At 37.0% G+C, this 21,616-nt stretch overlaps 1 protein-coding gene across 5 annotated transcripts in view; it reads left to right on the forward strand.

Moving 5' to 3' along the window:
• Window positions 1-7,727: 7,727 nt before the first annotated feature.
• The window catches only part of TTK (TTK protein kinase), a 56,682-nt gene continuing 42,793 nt past the window's right edge, over window positions 7,728-21,616 (forward strand). The window contains exons 1-5 of one of the 5 annotated variants that reach the window (XM_017536416.2): window positions 13,449-15,671; window positions 16,477-17,312; window positions 18,430-18,570; window positions 20,378-20,600; window positions 20,958-21,064. In XM_017536416.2, coding sequence (XP_017391905.1) covers window positions 18,432-18,570; window positions 20,378-20,600; window positions 20,958-21,064 — 469 coding nt within the window. In that variant the 5' untranslated portion in view covers window positions 13,449-15,671; window positions 16,477-17,312; window positions 18,430-18,431. Of the gene's footprint in view, window positions 7,769-13,448; window positions 15,672-16,476; window positions 17,313-18,429; window positions 18,571-20,377; window positions 20,601-20,957; window positions 21,065-21,616 lie in introns of those variants that run through there. The other 4 variants (XM_017536415.2, XM_037741295.1, XM_037741296.1 and 1 more) reach the window with 4 other exon arrangements.

Here is a 21,616-nt window from a genome sequence, read left to right on the forward strand (position 1 = left end):
GTTGAAATATTTTAATATATAAATTAAATAAAATATGTTATTAAAATAAATATTAATAATGTATTAATGCTCACTTTTAAATTTTTCTAATGTGGACCTTTAATGTAAAAAAAATTAAAAGTTTATATGTGGTTTTCACTGTATTTCTATTAGACAACACTGATCTAGCTATGACATATATATAATGTGTTATTGATTTTATATTGAAAACTGGATGAACATTTAATGCTAGAATTGTGAAGTTTTATTTTTATGAAAATAGCTAATACGTTTTAATTAAATTTTCAGAAATGAATTATAAAATTTAACTTCAGATAATGTCAACTTTTGTATATGCATTAGAGTTTGTATTTTGACTTTTAGTTTAATAAATAATTTTGAATATTTAAAAAATCACTTTTTGGAAAAACATGAAAAGTAATTCTATTTTTATATTTATTATGATTTTTGCTGAAAATTTACAATTATAATTAATTTTGTTTAAAGATAAGCCTCACTAGACTGCCTAGGCTGGAGTACAGTGGCTATTCATTGGCACAATCATAGTGAACTTCAGCCTTGGACTCCTGCACTCACGGGGTCCTCCTGCCTCAGCCTCCACAGTAGCTGGAACTACAGGCAGGTGCCACAATTAATTTTTAGTCCTGGCCAGGCACGGTGGCCCATACCTATAATTCCAGCACTTTGGGAGGCTGAGGATGGTGAATCACCTGAAGTCAGGAGTTTGAGACCAGCCTGACCAACATGGTGAAACTCTGTCTCTACTGAGAAAATACAAAATTGTCTGGGCACAGTGCCACATGCCTGTAATCCCAGCTATGTGGGAGGCTGAGGCAGGAGAATTGCTTGAACCCAGAAGGTGGAGGTTGCAGTGAGCTGAGATTGCACCATTGCACTCCAGCCTGAGCAACAAGAGCAAAAATCAATCTCAAAAAAAAAATTTTTTTTTGGTGTTTTAGGTCAGTACTCTCAACAGAGCATGAATTATCTGAAAGTCTTAATTAGCACAACATAAAAAGTGGTAGTTTTCTAATGAAAGTAAGAAAAATAAATTTATGAACTAAATCAATTTATAAATAACTTATACATTATATTGTTTCATGTTATAATTCGAAAATGACTGGCTTATCAACAAAAATCCCAGCTGAGCATGGGAGCTTATGAGTTTAAGACCAGCCTGGGTAACATAGTGAGACCCCTGTCTCTAGAAAAATGAAAAAGTTTGGTGTGGTGCCATGTGCTTATACTCCTAGCTACTTGGGAGGCTGAGGTGGTAAGATCATTTGAGCCCAGGAGTTCGAGGTTACAGTGAGCTGCTTCATTCCAGCCTAGGTGAAAGAATGAGACCTGTCTAAAAAAAAATCTCCAAATATAGAGTAATAATTAAATTCAAATGACTTTTCTATTTTGCCAACTATCAGTAACATGAAACCGTAGTGTCAAGCATGTATTTCAATTTTGTTATTATGGATGTACCATTGTTGCAAAAGAGGAGAGAGCATATTTAATATTATAGCTTGTTAGCATGACATTTAAATATCTAGACAAATGGTATGTGAACCTCTATGTGCACTATTGCCCTGGAACTCACAAATGTTAGGATGGTAATACTATTGTTACTATTACCATTATATATTTATATGAGTTTTTTCTGATCATAAGCAGGGTCCAGGGTAACCAGAAAGCTTTAAGTAAAACAAAAGTTCTTCATGGAATTGCATCACAGCTGAAGCCATGGCTTCTGAGGATCCTTCAGAGCTGACAGTATTTGTATGGCTTCTCAAGGTCTGTGTGAAACAAAATACAGTCTCTCACCTAACACATCTCTATGTTTACTTGTAAGCCTGGGTGGAAAGGGATGGACCTAGGAAATAGGTGGGAAAGAGAATGAACCTGACAATGTCCTTGCATATATGTATCCTTACTTCTGCCCTTTTCTGGGTGAATTAAATAGCCTGGTTGAAAGTTGCTGAGACAGAATTAAAGAAGCTCAGAGCTTCTGCAATATATGCAATATAGTAGTTGTGGTGCCAGCTTTTGGTAGAAACTGGGTCAAAGGGTGGAGTAGGTAGAAGCAATGCTCTTCAAAACTACATCTGCCAACTAAACTACAATCAAAAAGTGAGATTCTTGGAGAATACAAAGGAAAGTTGTAAGCAGAGTTATTTATTAGGTTGATTCTCATTATTTTAACAGTACATGAAAATGGACAGCCATAAAATATATCAATCCAATATGGATAACTACTGTAAACTATACCTATCTGTGGACAAGATTTACTTACCTCTGGAAATTGATGTCTATTTTCAATGACAAAAGCTACAGAGCTATGAATAACCATTAGATAAGAAATAAAAATGGACTGGGAAGCAAAAGTCCAGAGTTCTGTTTCTAGTCTTCGTATTTCCAAGCCATGTACCTCATGGCAAATCACTAAATTGGTCTAGGCTCCAGTCTCCTACCTGCACACTAACGAGAGAAAAAATTGTGCTGCCTATCTCATAGACTGATATGAGGATCATTTGATCATTTGATCCCATTTGGGACCAGTTAAGTGAAAGCACTTTGAAAATTGTAAAGTTGTTTACAAATATAAAACAATGCCATTTTTTGTTTCACTCTGAGATACTTCCTTCAGGACTGATTACTTTTGTTACTATTACCATTGTATATTGATATGAGTTTATTTGATGTGATTATATGGTAAGATATATATTTTTAATGACTATAATTTTGAATTCTAAATCATAAACTATCAAATACCAAAACTTTGTTAACATACCATCCCAGAGATACTTGTTTTTTTTAAAACCTCATTTATTTTACTCACTAATACAGAAATGCCATTTTCCCTTGATCTATTACTCTTTCCCTCACCTTTGATTTTTAAAATTCAAATGGTTTATTTTCTATAAGATACGCATGTTGTAAAAATAAATATTACCATTTTATCAGTGTTTGGTTTTCTTCTGTCTCTCCATCCTGCACTCACCTACAGTGATGATGGAGAAGGAGCTTCCTAGCTTTTCCTCAGCCTGCTTAATTTTAGAGGAAAGGCACCCTTTTTACCCCCTTCTTTGCCCCAAAGGCATCTGTGGGTTCTGACAGGACTAGTCCAGTTGTGGGGCACTCCCTGTGCAACCTTGCCCTATCAGATAAAGCAGGGAGTGAGCCTCTGACAGGTACATCTGTCACTATCCTGGGTGTCCATGGCACAGGTGGAACTCTAATCAGACCCATGTTGTGCAAGAGACTGTGTGTGGGTGACTTCTATCCTCCACCCCAGATGAATAACTTAATGCATCTATGTGCTCAGAGTGAATGAAATCCTTACATACCTTGAAATTAAAAAAAAAAAACAATATGAAAGTGTTAGGACATTGCTCCTATCACAAAAAGATGCACATTTCATTATGTGAGAAGGAAACTTCAGGCCTCAACATATTAGATAAAATAAGGTATTTTTTATAGCTAACCCAGGAAATGTCTTGAACATTTTTGTATTCAGGTGGCAAGTAATTCAGGCCCACCATTAAAATACAACTTAAAACTGGAAAGAGAAATACACGCATATTAGAAAAGGCTTTAACCATTCCTTGGCTGCTATTTTATCTGCAGAAATTATTTTAGAATATCAAAATGCCATTTATGTTTATCACCGCTCTACGTCAATAAAGTTAATTGCGTGTGTGTTTTAGTTGATATAAATGTTCTCTAGAGATTCATGTTAATTACATTTTGAAAAATATTATTTGCAAACAGGTGGCCCGTCCCTTTATATTTCCTTTTTGCAGAGTCAAGAGGTGGCATGACCACTAAAGGAGCTGGCTTACTTCTGCGGGCAGTCAGAAGGCCACATCTTCAGTACAGTACATGAAATGTACTTCTGATGATTCTCGTCACTGAATGTGGACCAAAGCAGCAGAGCCGTGGTAAATATCCTGGCATTTCAGCAGAAAACAGAGTAAGCAAATGATTAATGAGTGGGGCCCTCCTGAGTCTTAGTGATACATGAGGTGCAAGATACAGCCTTGGGCTGGTGGAGCCTTAATTCCCACTAAATTTCTCACCAGTTTATGGGAATGGGGCATGGAGTTGGATTTCAAATGACTTACAGATTATAAACAAATATGATCGTTCTTGCACTTTTGAATTTGTGAACTGAGATTCTGCTATTTTTATGTTATGGCTTTCAACACACAAATTTACAAACTGAACAAGGTTTAGAGATAATTAATTATTAACTCTTAGCTTGAACAAGAGGTTACTTTTCTGCCTATCTTAGAATAGTTAGGCTGGCAGATATATAATAATCTTCATTTTTTCCCTTGCCCTTTAATTGTAAAAACAGAGTGACAAAATATACAAATTAAACTTATTTAGAAAAAGCATCACAATTTCATCATCCAAACATAACAGCTATTTTAATGATTTATATATCCTATTATTCTACATACTTGTATAATAACAAGTAATTCTGTGTTTTCAGTTTGAGGAGTATCATGGAGGAGTTTCAGCAGAATTGTCAGAAGCCCAAATTTCTTCTTACTCTTGGCAGAGTATCCTGTGAGGTGGTTGGCTTCTGTATTCCCTTTCATGGCCTTAATTTGCTCTTGCTGCCACCTCATGGCCTCTGTTGCTGTTGGCTGTGTTCATTGCCAAGGGTGTGGGATGGCTTTATGTGGTTTGAAGGTTTGTTACAGCTGAGTTCATTGGAAGATTTTCTTGTGTATCAGGCTAGCAGAGTTTCAGCGTGAATCTGGGCCAGTTCAAGCATGTCTGGAAAATTCGTGAAGCCAGACTATTTTCCTGAAGCCTGATAAGCCTATAGGAAAGAGCTTGAACTTCGTCTCCTGCTTGGGCCACTAGGCATTTTGAATAAATTGTGAGATCCTCTGACAGTCTAATTGGAGGAGGGCTGTAGAATCCTTAGAAACAACCTAATATTGAGAAATTTGGCAAACATATGATTTATTAGGGTCTCAATAACAGTAATGTAACAGGGAAAATGACAGCAATGTTCTGCAGACCTCATAGAACTCAAAGCAGAGTGGCTTAAGCAGCCAAAAAAGACAATTACAGTACTATGTTGTAGCTGCATATTCTCTGACATGAACATGTGAACAACTCTAGAGACTCAGAAATAGTAGGGAAATGTGACGTTTTCAAAGAAATGGAAAGCTGCATTAGCAGAGAGAGAAGAGTAAGTCACAAACAGGCTAAAATATGGAACACCAATTCATCTTCAAAATATCTTCTAATATTTTGGAAATATTTGGGGCTGCCCAATGGGGGTTATTCATATGTGCTTATTTGACTTTCATCCATTCACCCATCATTAAACAAATATATACATGTATGCACACGCGTGTGTGTGTGCGTGTGTGTGTAGTTTAACTCTCTATATATAGTTATAACTCTATTAGTCCCCATGTAAGGTGACTGATATATCTCTTACAGTGTATATATGCTATGGAGTGAGTGTTTATGTGTTTCCCAAAACCTAATCACCAATGTGATGGTGTTAGGAGATAATAAAATCATGAGGGTTTCATTCTCATGAATAATATTACTGCCCTTATAAAAGAGGTTCCAGAGAGCTATTTTGCCCATTCCACCATGTGAGAACTCAGAGAGAAGGCATCATCTATGAACTAGGAAACAGGCCCTCACAAAGATGAGGGACAGTTTTGAATTCTTAGAGACTGGCTAAATGATTGTGATCAAAATGCTGATAGATATAGGGAGAGTGGAGGTCACGCTGAGGAGGTCTCAGATGGAAATGAGGAAGTTATTGAAAACTGGAGTAAAGGTCACCCATGTTATACCCTAACAATGAACTTGGCTGCATTGTGTTCATATCCTAGGGATCTGTGGAAGTTTGAACTTAATAGAATATCTGGCAGAAGAAATTTAAAAGCACCAAGTTATTCAAGAGGCTGGCTGCTTCTAGCAATTTATGATCAGATACAGGACCAAAAAAACAAATGACTTAAAGTTGGAACTTACAGTTAAAAGGGAAACAGAGGCCAGGCATGGTGGCTCACACCTGTAATCCCAGAACTTTGGGAGGCTAAGGTGGCAGATTGCTTGAGCTCAGGAGTTCGAGACCAGCCTGGGCAACACAGTGAAACCCCATCTCTACAAAAATACAAAAAAATAGCTGGGCATGGTGGCATGCCTGTGATTCCAGCTACTTGGGAGGCTGAGGCAGGAGGATTTCTTGAGCTCAGGAGGAAGAGGTTGCAGGGAGCCAAGACTGTACCACTGCACTCCAGCCTGGGTGATACAGCAAGACCCTATCTCAAAAATAAAATAAAATATAATGAAAATTTAAAAATAGACAAAAGGGAAGCAGAGCATAAAAGTTTGGAAAATTTGCAGCCTGGTCATGTGGCAGAGAAAGAAAAAGCATTTTCAGGTGAGGAATCCAAGCAAGCTATGGAGCAACCACTTGCTAGAGAAATTAGTGGGACTAAAAAGGAGCCAAGTGCTACTATCCAATACAAGAAGAAAAAGGCTTCAAAGTCTTTTCAGAAACCTTCAGAACAGTCTCTCCCATCACAGGCTCAGAGGCTGATATAGTTTGGATATCTCTCCCTGCCCAAATCTCATGTAGAATTGTAATCTCCAATGCTGGAGGTGGGGGCTGGTGGGAGGTGTTTGGGTCATAGGGATAGATCCCTCATGGCTTGGAGCTGTCTTTGCAATAGTGAGTTCTGGTAAGATCTTGTAATTTAAAAATATGTGGCACCTCCCTCCCCACTCTCTCTCTCTTGCTCCTGCTTTTTCCATGTGAAGCATCTGCCCCTGCTTCACCTTTCACCACAAGTAAAAGCTTCCTGAGGCCTGCCCAGTAACAGATACTGGCACTATGTTTCCTGTACAGTTTGCCGAACTGTGAGCCAATTAAACCTATGTTCTTATAAATTGCTCAGTCTCAGGTATTTCTTTATAGCAATGCAAGAATGGCCTAACACAGAGGCCTAGAAGAAAGAATGTTTCAGGGTCCAGGGCCAGGGCCAGGGGACCACTGCCCTGCTCAGCTTCTGGATACTGCTCCCCACATCCCAGCCATTCTGTCTTCAGCCTCAGCTCAAAGGAGCCCAGGTATAGCTCAGCCCACTACTCTGTAGGGCACAAGCTGTAAGCCTTTTCAGTTTCAACATGGTCTTATCTGTACAAGTATGCAGAATGGAAGAATGCAGAAGGCTTGGTAGCTACCACCTAGACTCCAGGGAATGTATCAGAAAGCCTGAGAGCCCAGACAGAAGCCTGCCACGGGGGCAGAATCTCCACAGAGAAACTCTACTAGGGCAATGCTAAGTGTCCTCACCAGGGAGCTGCCTAGTGGAGCTGTGGGAAGGGGGCTGCCATACACCAGACCTCTGAATGGTAGAGCTACTGGCAGCTTGCATCCAGAGCCTGGAAATGTTGCAGGTCTCAATGCCATCAGAGTAGCTGTGGGTGGCTGCACTCTGCAAAACCACAGGGTCAGAGCTGCCCAGAGCCTTGGGAGCCCATTCCTTGTACCAGTGTGCCCTGGATGTGAGACATGGAGTCAAAGTTTAGAGCTTTAAGATGCAGCATGTGCCCTATGGCATTTTAGATTTGTGTGGGGCCAGCTGCTTCTTTCTTTTGGCTGATTTCTCTCATTTGGAATGAGAATGTCCACACAATATCTGTGCCACTCTTGTGTATTGAAAGTAAATAACTTATTTTGATTTTACAGGCTCATAGTTGGAAGGAGCTTGTCCTTGAATCTCAGGTGAGACTTTGGATGTTGGACTTTTGAATGAAGGTAATGCTGGAATTAAGACTTTGGGGGATTATTGAGAAAAGGATAATTGTATTTTCTAATATAAGAAGGATAAGAGACTTGTAACTAGGGGCAGAATGATATAGTTTGGATGTTTGTCTCCTTCAAGTCTCATGTTGAAACGTGATCCCCAATGCTGGGGATCATGGGGGCAGATCTTTTGTAAATGGCTTAGTGCCATACCCTTGGTGATGTGTGAGTTCCTACTCAGTTCACATGAAATCTAGTTGTTTAAAAGAGTCTGGGATGTGTCCTTTCTCTGTCTTGCTTCCACTCCCTCCATGTGCCTTTCTGGCTTCTCATTATCTTCCACCATGATTCTAAGCTTCCTGAGACCCTCACTAGAAGCTTAACTGATGTTGGCACCATGCTTCTCATACAGCTTGCAGAACCATAAGCCAATTAAATCTCTTTTCTTTATAAATTACCCAGCCTCAGGTATTCCTTTATAGCAATGCAAAACTGGGCTAACAATAAGGGATATCAACTTACCTCTTAAGAGAGTACATCACAGGAGAGCATTTTATGTTACATGTTTATTTTCTGTTGCTCTTTCTTGTTTTACTTTAGGTCCTCTTATCCAGATCTGTGACCTGGGGGCATGAAGAATGTAGAATACAGTGGTAGTGCTGTGCACTCTTACTCTAATGATGAGGCAAATTATTTCAATGATGTCTCATTTCCTCATCGTGTAGTTTTTGGCAGAGATGTTTTGGTTTTTAGCTACTCTGAACTATCTAGGCCTACCTTGATAGCGCGTATGTTGAGCCCATTGCCAAGAAATGTGTCAAAAACTATTTATCTCTGATGGTTAATCATGAAGAAATAATATTATTTTCAGAGCTCTCTAAAGAACTGTGATATAAAATCTAGGATTAAACTTTAAATCATTTTATCTAGACTTCCAGCAAACATGCTCACTTCTGATGAGTTTCCACTCTAGATCCATGTCTGAGGATACTTACAAAATATACCTGAGATCAGCGATCAAAGGCCATTTATCCAGATAACCAAATACTCTTAAGTCTGTTTTCAGAGACCTGTGCCATGTTAGGTTTTTCTGATTTTAGTGTTTTAGTAATGATAGCATGGTGTATCTTTTTCCTTATTTCATTTCTATCCTATTTGTGCCTTCATATTTAAGATGGGTTTGGTGAAGGCAGTGGATAGTTGAACTTTGCTTTTTCATAGATTTGAAAATCTCTACCATTTTCAGAGAGTGTTTTCATCATATACATTAATGTGATTATTGCTATAGTTGGATTTAAATCTACTGTTTTGCTATCTTTTTTCCATTTGTTTGTCTGTTCTTTTTTACTCTTTTGCTCTTTCTCTGCATCATTAGTATTAAATGAATATTTTTTATTTTTGCCTTTTGTTCACTTAGTAGCTGTGTTTTTTTGTTTGTTGGTTGGTTTGTTGGTTTTTACTTGTGTGTGTGTTTGTTTGATTTTAGTGGCTACTTTAGGGTTTCTAGTACACTGTCCAACAGATATATTATGTGAGCCACATATATAATTTACATTTTTTCTAGTAGCCATATTTTTTAAAAGTTAAAAGTAACAGGTAAAATTAATTTCAATACTATTTTGGTTTAAACTAATATACCCAAATTATTTTAATTTCAATTAATAATAAATATTAATAATTTGTAACAGTATATAAATATTAATGGTAAATTTTATACTTTTTACACTATGTCTTTGAAATCTGGTGTGTATTCTATACTTACAGCACATTCATTTTGGACTAGTTCCATTTCAAGGGCTCAAGAGCTACATGTGGCTAGTGGTTACCATGATGGACAATGGAGGTTTATAGAGTTCACCTTTAACTTATCACAAGTAATATTATATCAAATTTATGTGTAGTAGAAAGAAACCTTAAATAATATTCTTTCATTTTCCTCCTCCCAGCACTGCTGTGAGTGTTGGCATGTTTTACTTCTCTGTATGTTATAAACCTGACAATACATTGTTACTATTTTTTGCTTTAGTTATCTCTTAAAGAGATTTCAAAAATAAGAAAAATATCTTTTTACATATCCACATATTTACCATTTCCACTGTTCTTCATTATTTTATGTAGTTTCAGAATTTTTCTGCCTGAAGGACTTCCTTTAATAATTTTTGTATTGCTATTCTATTGGTGATGAATGAAATCAGCTTTTGTATGTCTAAAAAAAGCCTTTAGTTTCCCTTCATAATGAACAATATTTTTGCTGGAAATAATAATTCTAGATTTATAGATTTTTTTTTCTTTTCCTTTCAGTATTTTAACCCTTTTTCTATTTGCCCCAAGAATACATGCCTGCAGCTGCTGTGTTTACCTTAAGAAAACTTTGCCACAAAATAGCTGACCTTTATTATTTTTGCACTGCTTTAATGTATTAACTTTGGAAACAAAAGACATCATTCTATTTACAACATTCTAGGCTGGGTGGGGTTGCTCACACCTTTAATCCCAACACTTTGGGAGGCTGAAGTGGGCAGATCACTTGAGGTTAGGATTTCAATAACAGCCTGGCCAACATGGTGAAACCTCAACTCTACTAAAAATACACAATTAGCCAGGTGTGGTGGCAGATACCTGTAATCTCAACTACTTGGGAGGCTGAGGCAGGGAATCGTTTGAACCTGGGGGGCAGAGGTTGAAATTAATCAAGATTGCAACACTGCACTCCAGCTTGGGCAGTGACAGAGCAAGACCCTGTCTCAAAAAAATAAAAAATATATAAAATAAAATATTTACAACATTCTGCTTAGTGGTGGGGTTTAGTATTTCCATTTACAAAATATAGTAATTCTCAACTGCTGAAATGTCAAATCCTAGAAAACATAGCATTTCTATGTGTGATGTTACCATCATTCTCAAACAGTTGTTGGCTGAAGATTCATTTGATGAATCTGATTTTTCCAAAATAGACAATTCTGCTGATTCAGATGATTGTGATGTTAGTTATGTTTAGAAATAACTCCAAAAGCAGTTTTTAAATTTTATTTTCACATTGAAAATCAGTCAGATTTGCTTTAGCCTCAAAAAGCTGTTTATGTAAAATTAAATGAGTGCTGGTAGGCAATTGTACTTTTTTTTCTAAATGGGAAAAGGGATAAAGATGTCACTCCATTGTTTCCCAGCTTGCATTGTTTCTGTCAAGAAGTCTAATGTTACTCTTATGATTGTTCATCTATGTGTAATATGTATTTTTTCCTCTGGTTGCTTTTAATATTTCTCTTTATCATTAGTTTTGACCAATTTAAGAATGTATGCAGGTGTTGTTTTCATAGTTTATTGTGTTTAGAATCTGTTGAACTTCTTCAATTTGTTCATTTATGGTTTTCAACATCTTTAAACAAATTTTGGCCATTTTTTCGTCAAATACATTCTTCTATTTTCCCTTATTTCTTTTGAAAACTCCAATCACATGGACATTAGGCCATGTCAAGTTGCTTCGCAAGTCACTGGTTTTCTTTTGTATTTTTGTTTATTTGCTTCTCTGTGCCTTATTTTGCATAGTTTGTTATTGATATGTTTTCAAGTTTAGGATATTTTGTTTTCCAGACTGTAATCTGCTATTAAACCTATCCAGTATAATTTTGATTGCAGGTATTGCATTTTTCATCTCTATACATTTGTTTTTGATCTTCTCATATAGTCTATATTTCTTTTTAATATGTTTATATACTTTCCTCTAATTTCTGGAACATATGGAATACAGGTATAATTACTGTTTGTCTGTCTATTAATTGAGTAATCTGTGCCATTTCTGCATCTGTTTTAATTGGCTGCTTTCCACCCCCACTTCCTCATTTAGAGTTACATTTTTGTGATTTAAATGGCTAGCAATTTTTAAAATTAGATGCCAGATATTGTAAATTTGACCCAGTTGGATTTTCTTGTATTTCTATAAATATTCTTGAGCTTTATCTGATTCTTTTAAGGTTTGCTCTTAAGCTTTTATAGACTGGAACACTGCAGGCTTCAGGGCTAATTTTGCCCCAGTTCTAAGGCAATATCATGAGTCTTCTACTTGCTGCTTTGTGAGCAATAACTATTTCTTGCCCTTCATGAGCTCTTGTGATTATTCCCTTTTATTCTTTCCCCTGTCTGTTATTTTCCCCTGGTCTTGGGATAGTTTCTGTATACAATTGCACTTATCAGTACAGAGCTGAAGACTCAAGGATATCCTCTGCATATTTCCAGGATACTCTCTCTGTTCTGCTCTTTTTCTCTGGTACTTTGTCCTATGAACTTCACCTTCCTTGGCCATTCTAGACTATGAGTTCCATCTTAACTTTAGAATGCCAGGCAATGCCTGCATTCTCCCTTTGTACACTGAAGCTTGGAAACTCTCACCAGTAAGTAATCTGGGGACAACATTATGACTCACTTGTTTGTTTCACTATTCTTCAGGATCACTGTCCTGTATTGCCTGATGTCTGATGCTTGAAAATCATTATTTCATTTATTTTTTATAGTTTTTGCTGTTACTATTGTTTCTAGAGAATAAATCTGGACCATGCTTTTTTTTTTTTTTAGCTTGACTAGACTCTCACTCAGTATTTAAGAATTTTATTAGTTTCATAAATCTAACTGTACAGACTTACATTTATCTCTATGAATTGCATATTATCAATTTTGTTCTTTTAAAGTATCTCTAATTTTGTCTTTTTTGTTTTAATTAATATGAAAAGTTAAGCATTATTTTATATGTTTGTCATACAGATAAGATATGTAGTTTAGAATAAAACCAGAGACAGAGTTCTGAGGCCTTCTACTAGGGATCAACCTGAAGTTCTTCTCAAACCATTAACAAATGATCTTTTGAGAAAAATGATCCAGAGTTGCAGAACTACTTCATATTAACAGTATGGGAATTACTTGCTCCTTTTTTCCACAAAAGCAATAAGAGAGTCTTCATCATTTTATTTGCCAAAGTTAAGATATTCTGTATTTATGGCCTCCCCTTTTCTAAATATAGAAACAATCAAAATCAGAACTTAGTATGTTCTATATGGCCTGCTCTTAATGAATTCATGTTGGTGTCTTTGCTTCCAAACAGTTCTGTAATTGATTCCAGAATTGGTCTAAAATCTGCATTGAGATTATAGAAATTAATAGCTTCCAAATTCTACCTTTTCCAAAAAGGTAACACTTGTCCATTTCTGGCTATCATTGGCTCTACTTATTACGACTTTTCAAAGATTGCCAACAATGTTTCAGGGATTATATTGTACATTTTTCAATATCCTGCTTATTTTCTTCAGGATATTTTGGTATATTAACCAATTATGTGAGGCTCTTTCTATATTCCATACAATGAAAACATGGATAAATTTTTTAAAAATTATGGCCAGGTGTGATGGTAGTCACAGACCATCACAAGTCCTCCCCGCATTTTGGGAGGCCAAGGTGGGTGCATTGCTTGAGCTCACAAGTTTGAGACCAGCCTGAGCAACATGGCAAACCCGTCTCTACAAAAAATACAATAATTAGTCCAGTGTGGTGGCATGCACCTGTAGTACCAGTTACTTGGGAGTCTCAGGTAGAAGGATGGCTTGAGTTCAGGAGGTAGAAGTTGCAGTGAGCCAAGATCACACCACTGCACTCCAGCCTGGGTGACAGAGCCAGATCCTATCTCAAAAAAGGAAAAAAAAAATTCATTTGTGTCAGATAATTTGGATGGAATTTAAACGTTTTTCTTATATAACCCGTCCTATATTTATTTTTAAGATTGTCAGTCTTACTACTATTCTTCATATTGGAGAAAAAAGAAAAAAAGGAACTGAGAATCCTGCTTTTTTTCTGTTATTTGTTAGCATAGTTTGTTGCCTGCATAATTAAATAATACTTGATGTCCAAGTAATGTTCCTACTTGTCACTGCTGCCTTCCTTTGTAAAACGTAATCTAAGCTGCCATTGCTGTTTTTCTTTGTTTATGAGGTAAGTTGTTAGCTATCTGTGGCATTTTTCTTTTCTTTTGGGCATGTCTTGGTTCATTCTGTGATACTTAGCTTTCCTAACAGTATTCATACAAGTCTCAACATTCTTATGGGCTCACATCACTCCTAAATGCACTAAAATCAGCATACACTAGTAATGTTTTATCCAGAATAAATCACCATAAAGCAGCACACAACTGATTGCATGCTGTAAGAACTGGGTTTATTATTGATCAGAAATTTAACTTTTGCCTATATACAAAGTAAATCCATATATAATAATATCTAAAATCAAAGTTTGGGCCTTAGTGAGCTTGGCCTCAATAATTGAATAAGAAATTCCTTGGAGGGGATTAATATAAACACATAAATAAATAAGGCAGCTGTGCTGACAGAAAAGTAAAAGATTAGCAAAAATGTGACATGATGATAATGACAAAGTTAAACATGATGATAATGACAACCATTCATTTATGTGATTAAAATGGGAAACTTATAATCTTAAAATAAGTCATAATCTTATGGCTAATTTTATTGCTTTGTGAAGGGCTTCACTCTGAATATGAACAAGTCTATCCACTGTCAGATGCAGTCGATATTAAGCCAAATGAACAATCGTATTGCAAGAAGTATACAAATGTGTTAAATACAATAGGATTCTTAAATACTCTAATGGTTGTAAATGTTAGTATTTAGCTAACATTTAGCCACTGCCTACAAGAGTACAAGGCACTGTTCTAAGCAATAAGGATGCGGTAATGAACAAAGCAGACAAAAATTTCTGCATTATGGAGTTTGTATTCTAGTAGGGGTAAGGTTTGGAGAGTCAGAAAATAAGATAAATAAATACATCAAATAGGTTAAAACTATAGGATTTTACAGATCACTGCTGTCCAATGGAAATACAATGTAAGCTATGTATGTAATTTTCAATTTCCCATTAGCCATATCAAAGTGTAAAAAGAAACAGGTGAAATTAAATTTTCATACTTTTAATTTTTGAATAATTTTTAATTTACAAAAAATTCCAAGGATATTAAATAGTACAGAGACTGCTGTATACCGTTCCTTCAGTTTTTCTGTTGTTAAGATCTTGCATTACTGTGATACATTTTTAAAACTAAGAAACCAAATTGGTACCTTATCATTAACTAAACCTCAGACTTTATTTGAATTTTACTAATTTTTCCATTAATGGCATCCTCCTGTTTCAGGATCCAGTTTATGATATCACAGTTCATTTAGTTGTCATGTCTCCTTAGCCTCATCTGGTCTGTGATGGGGTGGTATTAATTTTAATAATGTATTTTATTTAACTTAATATAGCAAAAATATCATTTTACTATTTTTAAAATTATCGATGTTTATTACTTTTTCATATTCAGTCTTCAAAAGCCTGAGTGTATTTTATACTTTACAGTGCATCACATTTCATACTCAGATACTTTCACTGGAAGTACTTCATCTACATTTGGATCTCACAAAATTTACAGTTGAAAAAGTAAGTTCATATACTTACGTTCTTCCCAGTATAAACATCTTCCAATAAATTCATGACTAATGCCAGTTTAGAAAAAAGAAAGCAAAAAAAAAAAAAGTTTAAAAAGTTTAAAAATAATCCCATTAGGTATCAGTTTTCAAATTGAAATCTAAATTTAATTTGATTAAGGTTAATTGATTTAAAAATTCAGTTCCCAGTTGCACTAGACACATTCAAGTGCTCAATAGTCACATACGATCATAAGGACTTTTGGTTTTATTCCAAGCTAGAAAGGGAGCACTGATGGGTTCTGAGCAAAGTAGTAACATAATCTGATTTAAGATTACTTTGCTATGTCAGAGAATAAATTTAGGTGAAGCAGGGGCAGAAGCAGGGAGACCAGCCAGTAAGCTACTGCAGGTAGCATCAGGTAAGTGATGAAGATTCCTTGGACTAAAGTGGTAGCAGGAGAGGTGGGGAGAATTGGTAGGAGTCCAGGAATTTCTTGTGCTAGCCCTGAATCTGCTTATGAATTTGACAAGGAATCAGGGATGACACAAAGGTTTTGGGGCTAAAAAAACTTGGGACAATGAGTTTGTCTTTTATAGGTTTTGTTAAAAAACAGGTTTGGGGAGGAAGATCGGGGCTTGGTTTTGGACATTTTGAGTTCAAGATGCATATGAGACATGTAAGTGAAGATGTTAGTAAGTAGGCAGTGGATATTTGAGTATGGAGTTGAGGAGAGCTCAGCTGGTGATACACATTTGGGAGTCATTGACATATAGATGGAGATCACAAATGAGTGTACAGAAAGAAATGTTAGGGTGAGGTCATCCAGCAACAGTATTTTCAGGTAAATGCAAGCTTTGAGATCAGGCCGCAAACAGATCAAAGAGAATTGGAGGAATAATAAACTCTCTCCAGGCAAAAGCAGCATTAAATGCAATGATGCCAAGGTAAGTGATTAGCCAACCATGATATAGCAAGTCATTTGGCCCTGCTGAAGCAAAAATACTAGCTAGCTGACAAAGAAAGACTCATGAAGTGATTGAGAAGGGCTCTCATGCTGGCTAGGTGGCCATACAGAGCTGGGAATGTGAGGGTTCCAAGGACAGCTTTAGAGTTAACAAGTGACAGCTGCAGTTAGATTCCTATACATACACAAAACCAACCCGTCCTACCGCAGAACACGTTATTATGCTGGCACAACAGACACATCCCCTTTCGTTTTGCAGACGAGGAGTAACCGTTGCCCTGGACCACAAAGCCACTTAGCGGCAGAGCCTCGCACCCGCGAAGATTACTAGGGAGATGTTTTTACCCCTGAGGACACCTGAGCCCTTAAGTGGGGCAGGCTCGGAGGGAGGGGGGCTGATAAGGCGAGTTCAGGCAGGGCAATCATGATGGGCGTGTGAGTTCTGCTCAGAATTTTGACAAAAGGGAGGGTCTTGGCTTGAAGACAGAGCAAGGAGTCATTTAAGGATACTGGAAGGGCATAAGCGGAAGCTCGGATAAAAAGCACTGAAATTCTTGAGCTGGCGGCAGGGCCGAACCTAGCTCTGTGAAAGATCCTTTCTTGCCACATCCTCTCTAAGCCAGGCTGTGAGGAACGCGGGGAACGAAGGAGAATGGTGGTGGTGGGGTCAGGAAGGGGCAGGCCCAAGGTGCATCTTTTAGGTTCTGATGCTGGAAGCAGCCTCCCGCGCCCCTGTATTCCTCTCACCGGCGAAGTTTGCCCGGGAGTGACTACCTCCCAGGCAAAAATTTAGTCTGGTTAAACTGGTAAGTGCAGGAAAGCCCGCCGATTGGCGTCCGGGGAACGCCTGCAGGGTAACAGCACCCGCCCAAGCGCCACAAGGGTGGGGGCCAAGGCCCGGGCTCTTCCGGGGCGAGCCCTGCCAGAAGCAGGAGGAGGGGCGGCCCGGCGGGCACGAACCAATCACTACAGACGCTTCCACGTGACTCGCATTGACCAATAGGAGGCCGTAGTGATAGCGACGGGGAAATTCAAACGTTTGCGGAAAGGAGTTTGGGTTCCATCTCTTCATATCCCCAGCTCCGCTTACTGTAGGTAAGTTCTGTGTCACCGGCGCACGGAGGAACTGCCGCAGCCGGTGTATGGGATCATTATCAGCGCTGGTCGGTGAGGGGTGGGGCGAGGCGGGAGCAGCTCGGAGCCGGGTACGCGACGCGGCTAAACGAGCTGGAGGAGGAGGGGAGGTCTCGCTGCCTCCGCGGCTCTGGCGGGTGGGGCGGTGCAGGAGGTTTTCTTGAGGAAGAAGTGGGTGTGGTCCACGCTGGAAAGGAGGGGTGGTGGGGTACTTGCGCTCAAGATCGTTTTCAAAAGACAGTCTCTTTTGTTTGCGTGTTAAAACTGGGAAAGGAGAGGGTGGCCGTGATCTGAGTTACCTTCCAAACTTGACTTCAGAGGTGGAGTGGTATCGCTTGCTGAAACATTATGGCTTTTTAAAATTGTTAAAGCTGAAGACGGGGCAGTCACTCTCAGTCTGTCTTTGAGAGTAACAAAGATAGATTTAACAGGAAGACTGCATACACTTTATTGCACAAACACCACCACCATGTTACAGATAAGCAAGTGCTCAGTACGAGTACTGTAGTTTCTTGGTATTGGATTAAGGTAGCAAATCATGATTCTGCCAGATATGCACAAGAATAAACCTGCGGATATCCTAATTATCAATAAAGTCCCATAATGTTCATAGTCTGTTTTGAAAGCACTCTCACTGTGAAGATTTACTCAAGTGAAGCAGACGAATAAAGGAATTCTTATTTCCATTGCCAAACGAATTCTTTGTCTATGTCACTGCCAGAATCCAAGCAATCTTTATGTGTATGTCACTACCAGAATCCAAGCATACACTCCATCATATTTTTTTAATGACTTAAATTTACAGATTTCTAGAGTGATTTCTAGAGTGTGGTGCCATTGATGTTATATTGGAGAAAAAAGTATACTTGGCCTATGAAACCTTGCTGAACAAATTAGAAAGATGTGTACCTTGTTGCGCATTTAGCTCCATTAATACTAGCCTAATAATAGCTGCGTTTAGGTGTGTTCACAAAACTAATGCTTTAGTCTTCTGGGTTCTGAAAAGTGCATTTTTTTTTTTTTTTTGCTTTGATGCTAGTTAAAATAGGAATTATGACTAGTTCAGTTTTTTTCTTAGAAATGGAGTCTGAGGATTTAAGTGGCAGAGAATTGACAATTGATTCCATAATGAACAAAGTGAGAGACATTAAAAATAAGTTTAAAAATGAAGACCTTACTGATGAGCTAAGCTTGAATAAAATTTCCACTGATACTACAGGTGAGTTTTTCTTTTCCTTTAAGTTAGTAACTGTTTGTTGAGTATCCTGTAAGGTAAAGAAATAGTACTAATCACATCATTTACAATTTACTCATGTGTTTATTGTCTTTGTCCTCCACTAGAATGTAGGCTACATGAGGGCAGGGTTTTTATCTATTAAATCCACAGAACTTTGAATGGCCTATGGCACATGGTAGGTACGTAAACATTAATTGAACAATGATTAATGGGTGAAAGTGTCCGGAGTATAATACTGTAGCTCTGCTAAAAGTATTAGCTCTGAAGCCAGATTGTTAACTGTAGTTCAGATGATTGTGGTCATTTAAATGGTGACATTTGGATAATTTTGTTACATATATGCTAACCATTAAATAGATGAGGAATTGAAAATATATGGAAGAACCTGTGATCTAGTTATGGTGGCAGACTATGTTCGCTTTGAAAAAACCTAGACAATGATAGTTTCGGTGTTAAGCAGAGTGTTAATAGAGTATAATTTTAATTATGTCACACTAACAAAGATTGTACATCAAGACAATTGAGTATTTTAAGTATTGAGGAAGATTCAGAGATGCTTAAAACCATAGTTTCTTTCTAGATGAGAATTTATATTTTCACTATGCTACATTGTAATGCATGCCAGGCATCATAGGAATACTAGCATGATAAAACACAAATGTTATATTTGTTGATTAGAGGAAGAATAGGGTATTCAGGCATGAGGAATGCATCTGCAAAGCTACAGATGGCAATGTATATTTCTTTAGACATTTTCACAGACTAACTTCTTAGGAAAGCAATCGGAGATAAAACTAGAAAGTTAAGATCAGACCAAATTAAACTTAAGACGATAAAGCAAAGTTGTGCAAGCACTATATTTTAGTAGAAAGCAGAAACAAATTTTATTTATAAAAATAAAGTTTTGCTGATGGTGACTGAAGTTGATAGAAGGAATGATATCTTCTCTGGAAATGTGAATTTAATAATGCTTAGTAATAATCGAAATATCCTGAAGAGAAGACTGACATTCAGGTTGTCTTTTTAAGAAGCGAATACTGAAGAGAGTAAAAAGCACATTACAAGTGTGATAATTATGTCTGAAGGCTGTCCTTGCTGTTTCTGTAGGTAAGGGTTCCACAGAGAGAAACCTGACAGTCACAAGAGGTCCAATAAATTCCAATGCTCTAGACCGTGGTAGCTATGAGTTTGTTGGACCAAGAAATTATCAGGGCCTCTAGGAGAAATATAGGCTTCTTGCAGAGAAGAAAATGATAATAACAGTTGTTTATTTTTAGTAAAGCTGATTTGGTTGTTTTACAAGTAAGTATGAGGTATACAGAGATAATGTTCGATGGGTAAGGTTGTAAAGAAGGTTATGTTAGGACTGGAGCAGTAAGTTTAATGAATAAGTCATTGATGGGAGAATTTTCTAGGAAAGTTAGTACAGGTGGTGGTGGGAGAAACTTAGTTTTCTTTGGATAGATAGGATGCTAAAATTATAATTATCCTGCAACATCATAAGATTTCCTTAAACTGTGTATAATTTTTAAAGGCTACTTAAAAAACACTTTCAATTTTTTTTCTTCCCATCAAAATATGTAGCTTTTGGATAACATATGCCTTCATAAAAGATAAATACATAGTAAATAAGTTACTTATGAATTTTTACAATTTTAAAAAGTATTACAAGGACTTTATGTACATTGATAGTAAGAGTACAAATGCTTGGCAATATTTTGAAGGAAAAATGCAATTTGGCATTTGTTTTATGTCTTCTGTTGTGATATATTTTGTTCCTCTTATTTAGATAACTCGGGAACTGTTAACCAAATTATGATGATGGCAAACAACCCAGAGGACTGGTTGAATTTGTTGCTCAAACTAGAGAAAAACAGTGTTCCTCTAAGTGATGTTCTTTTAAATAAATTGATTGGTCGTTACAGTCAAGCAATTGAAGCGCTTCCTCCAGATAAATATGGCCAAAATGAGAGTTTTGCTAGAATTCAAGTCAGATTTGCTGAATTAAAAGCGTAAGTATTAGCATTTTAACTATGTTTAACTATGTTACATAATATGTAACTGCATTGCAAAGAGAGAAAATAAAAGCATGTCAGTATTACTTGTGAGAAAATTAATATTTTTTAACCAAATGCTTTTGCTTATAATTAACAAGAGACTGATGTAAATTCTTTACTATGTACATGTTTCCACAAAAGTTTACTTATATTTTAAACTACCTGAAAAGATTTTGAAAAAATAACTTATTAGTATTTAATTTTACCAACAGAAAAAAGCAATACCCCATGTCTTTTGGAAAACTTACTGAAGCATTATCAAATTTAAGTAGCTACATTTTTCTTAAATTTTGACACAGTCTTTTATTACAGTATTCAAGAACCAGATGATGCACGTGACTACTTTCAAATGGCCAGAGCAAACTGCAAGAAATTTGCTTTTGTTCATGTATCTTTTGCACAATTTGAACTGTCACAAGGTAATCTGAAAATGTCAAATTCAAATTTTAAGTAAAGGATAATTTACTACAACTTACATTCTAATATTAAATCATATATATGAAGTGGAAATTAAGGCAAAAGACATTAAAGTTGATCAGATGAGAATATGGGGCGGTGGGGGTAGGGAAATGCCACCTAAACGTAAATGCAGAGAATATCTGTTACACTAGCCTTTCCGTGTATAAAGAATAATCCAGGGAAATGAGCGTGAACGTTGTGTATGTGCTATTAGTTAAATTCAGGAAACATCTAAAGGAAAGTATCTTCTTCACTGAGTGTTTGTAAGATGAAGGATATAAGATGGCAGATCAGGAGTTCGAGACCAACCTGACCAACATCGTGAAACCCCGTATCTACTAAAAATAACAAAAAATTATGTGGGCGTGGTGCTTCAGCCTTCAGCTACTCGGAAGACTGAAGCAAGAGAATCCCTTGAACCCAGGAGGCGGAGGTTGCAGTGAGCCAAGATCTTACCACTGCATTCCAGCCTGGGCAACAGAGTAAGACTCTGTCTCAAAAAAAAAAAAAAA

This window comes from Cebus imitator, unplaced genomic scaffold (genome assembly GCF_001604975.1).
Source record: "Cebus imitator isolate Cc_AM_T3 unplaced genomic scaffold, Cebus_imitator-1.0 Scaffold98, whole genome shotgun sequence".
NCBI classification, from domain to species: domain Eukaryota; kingdom Metazoa; phylum Chordata; class Mammalia; order Primates; family Cebidae; genus Cebus; species Cebus imitator.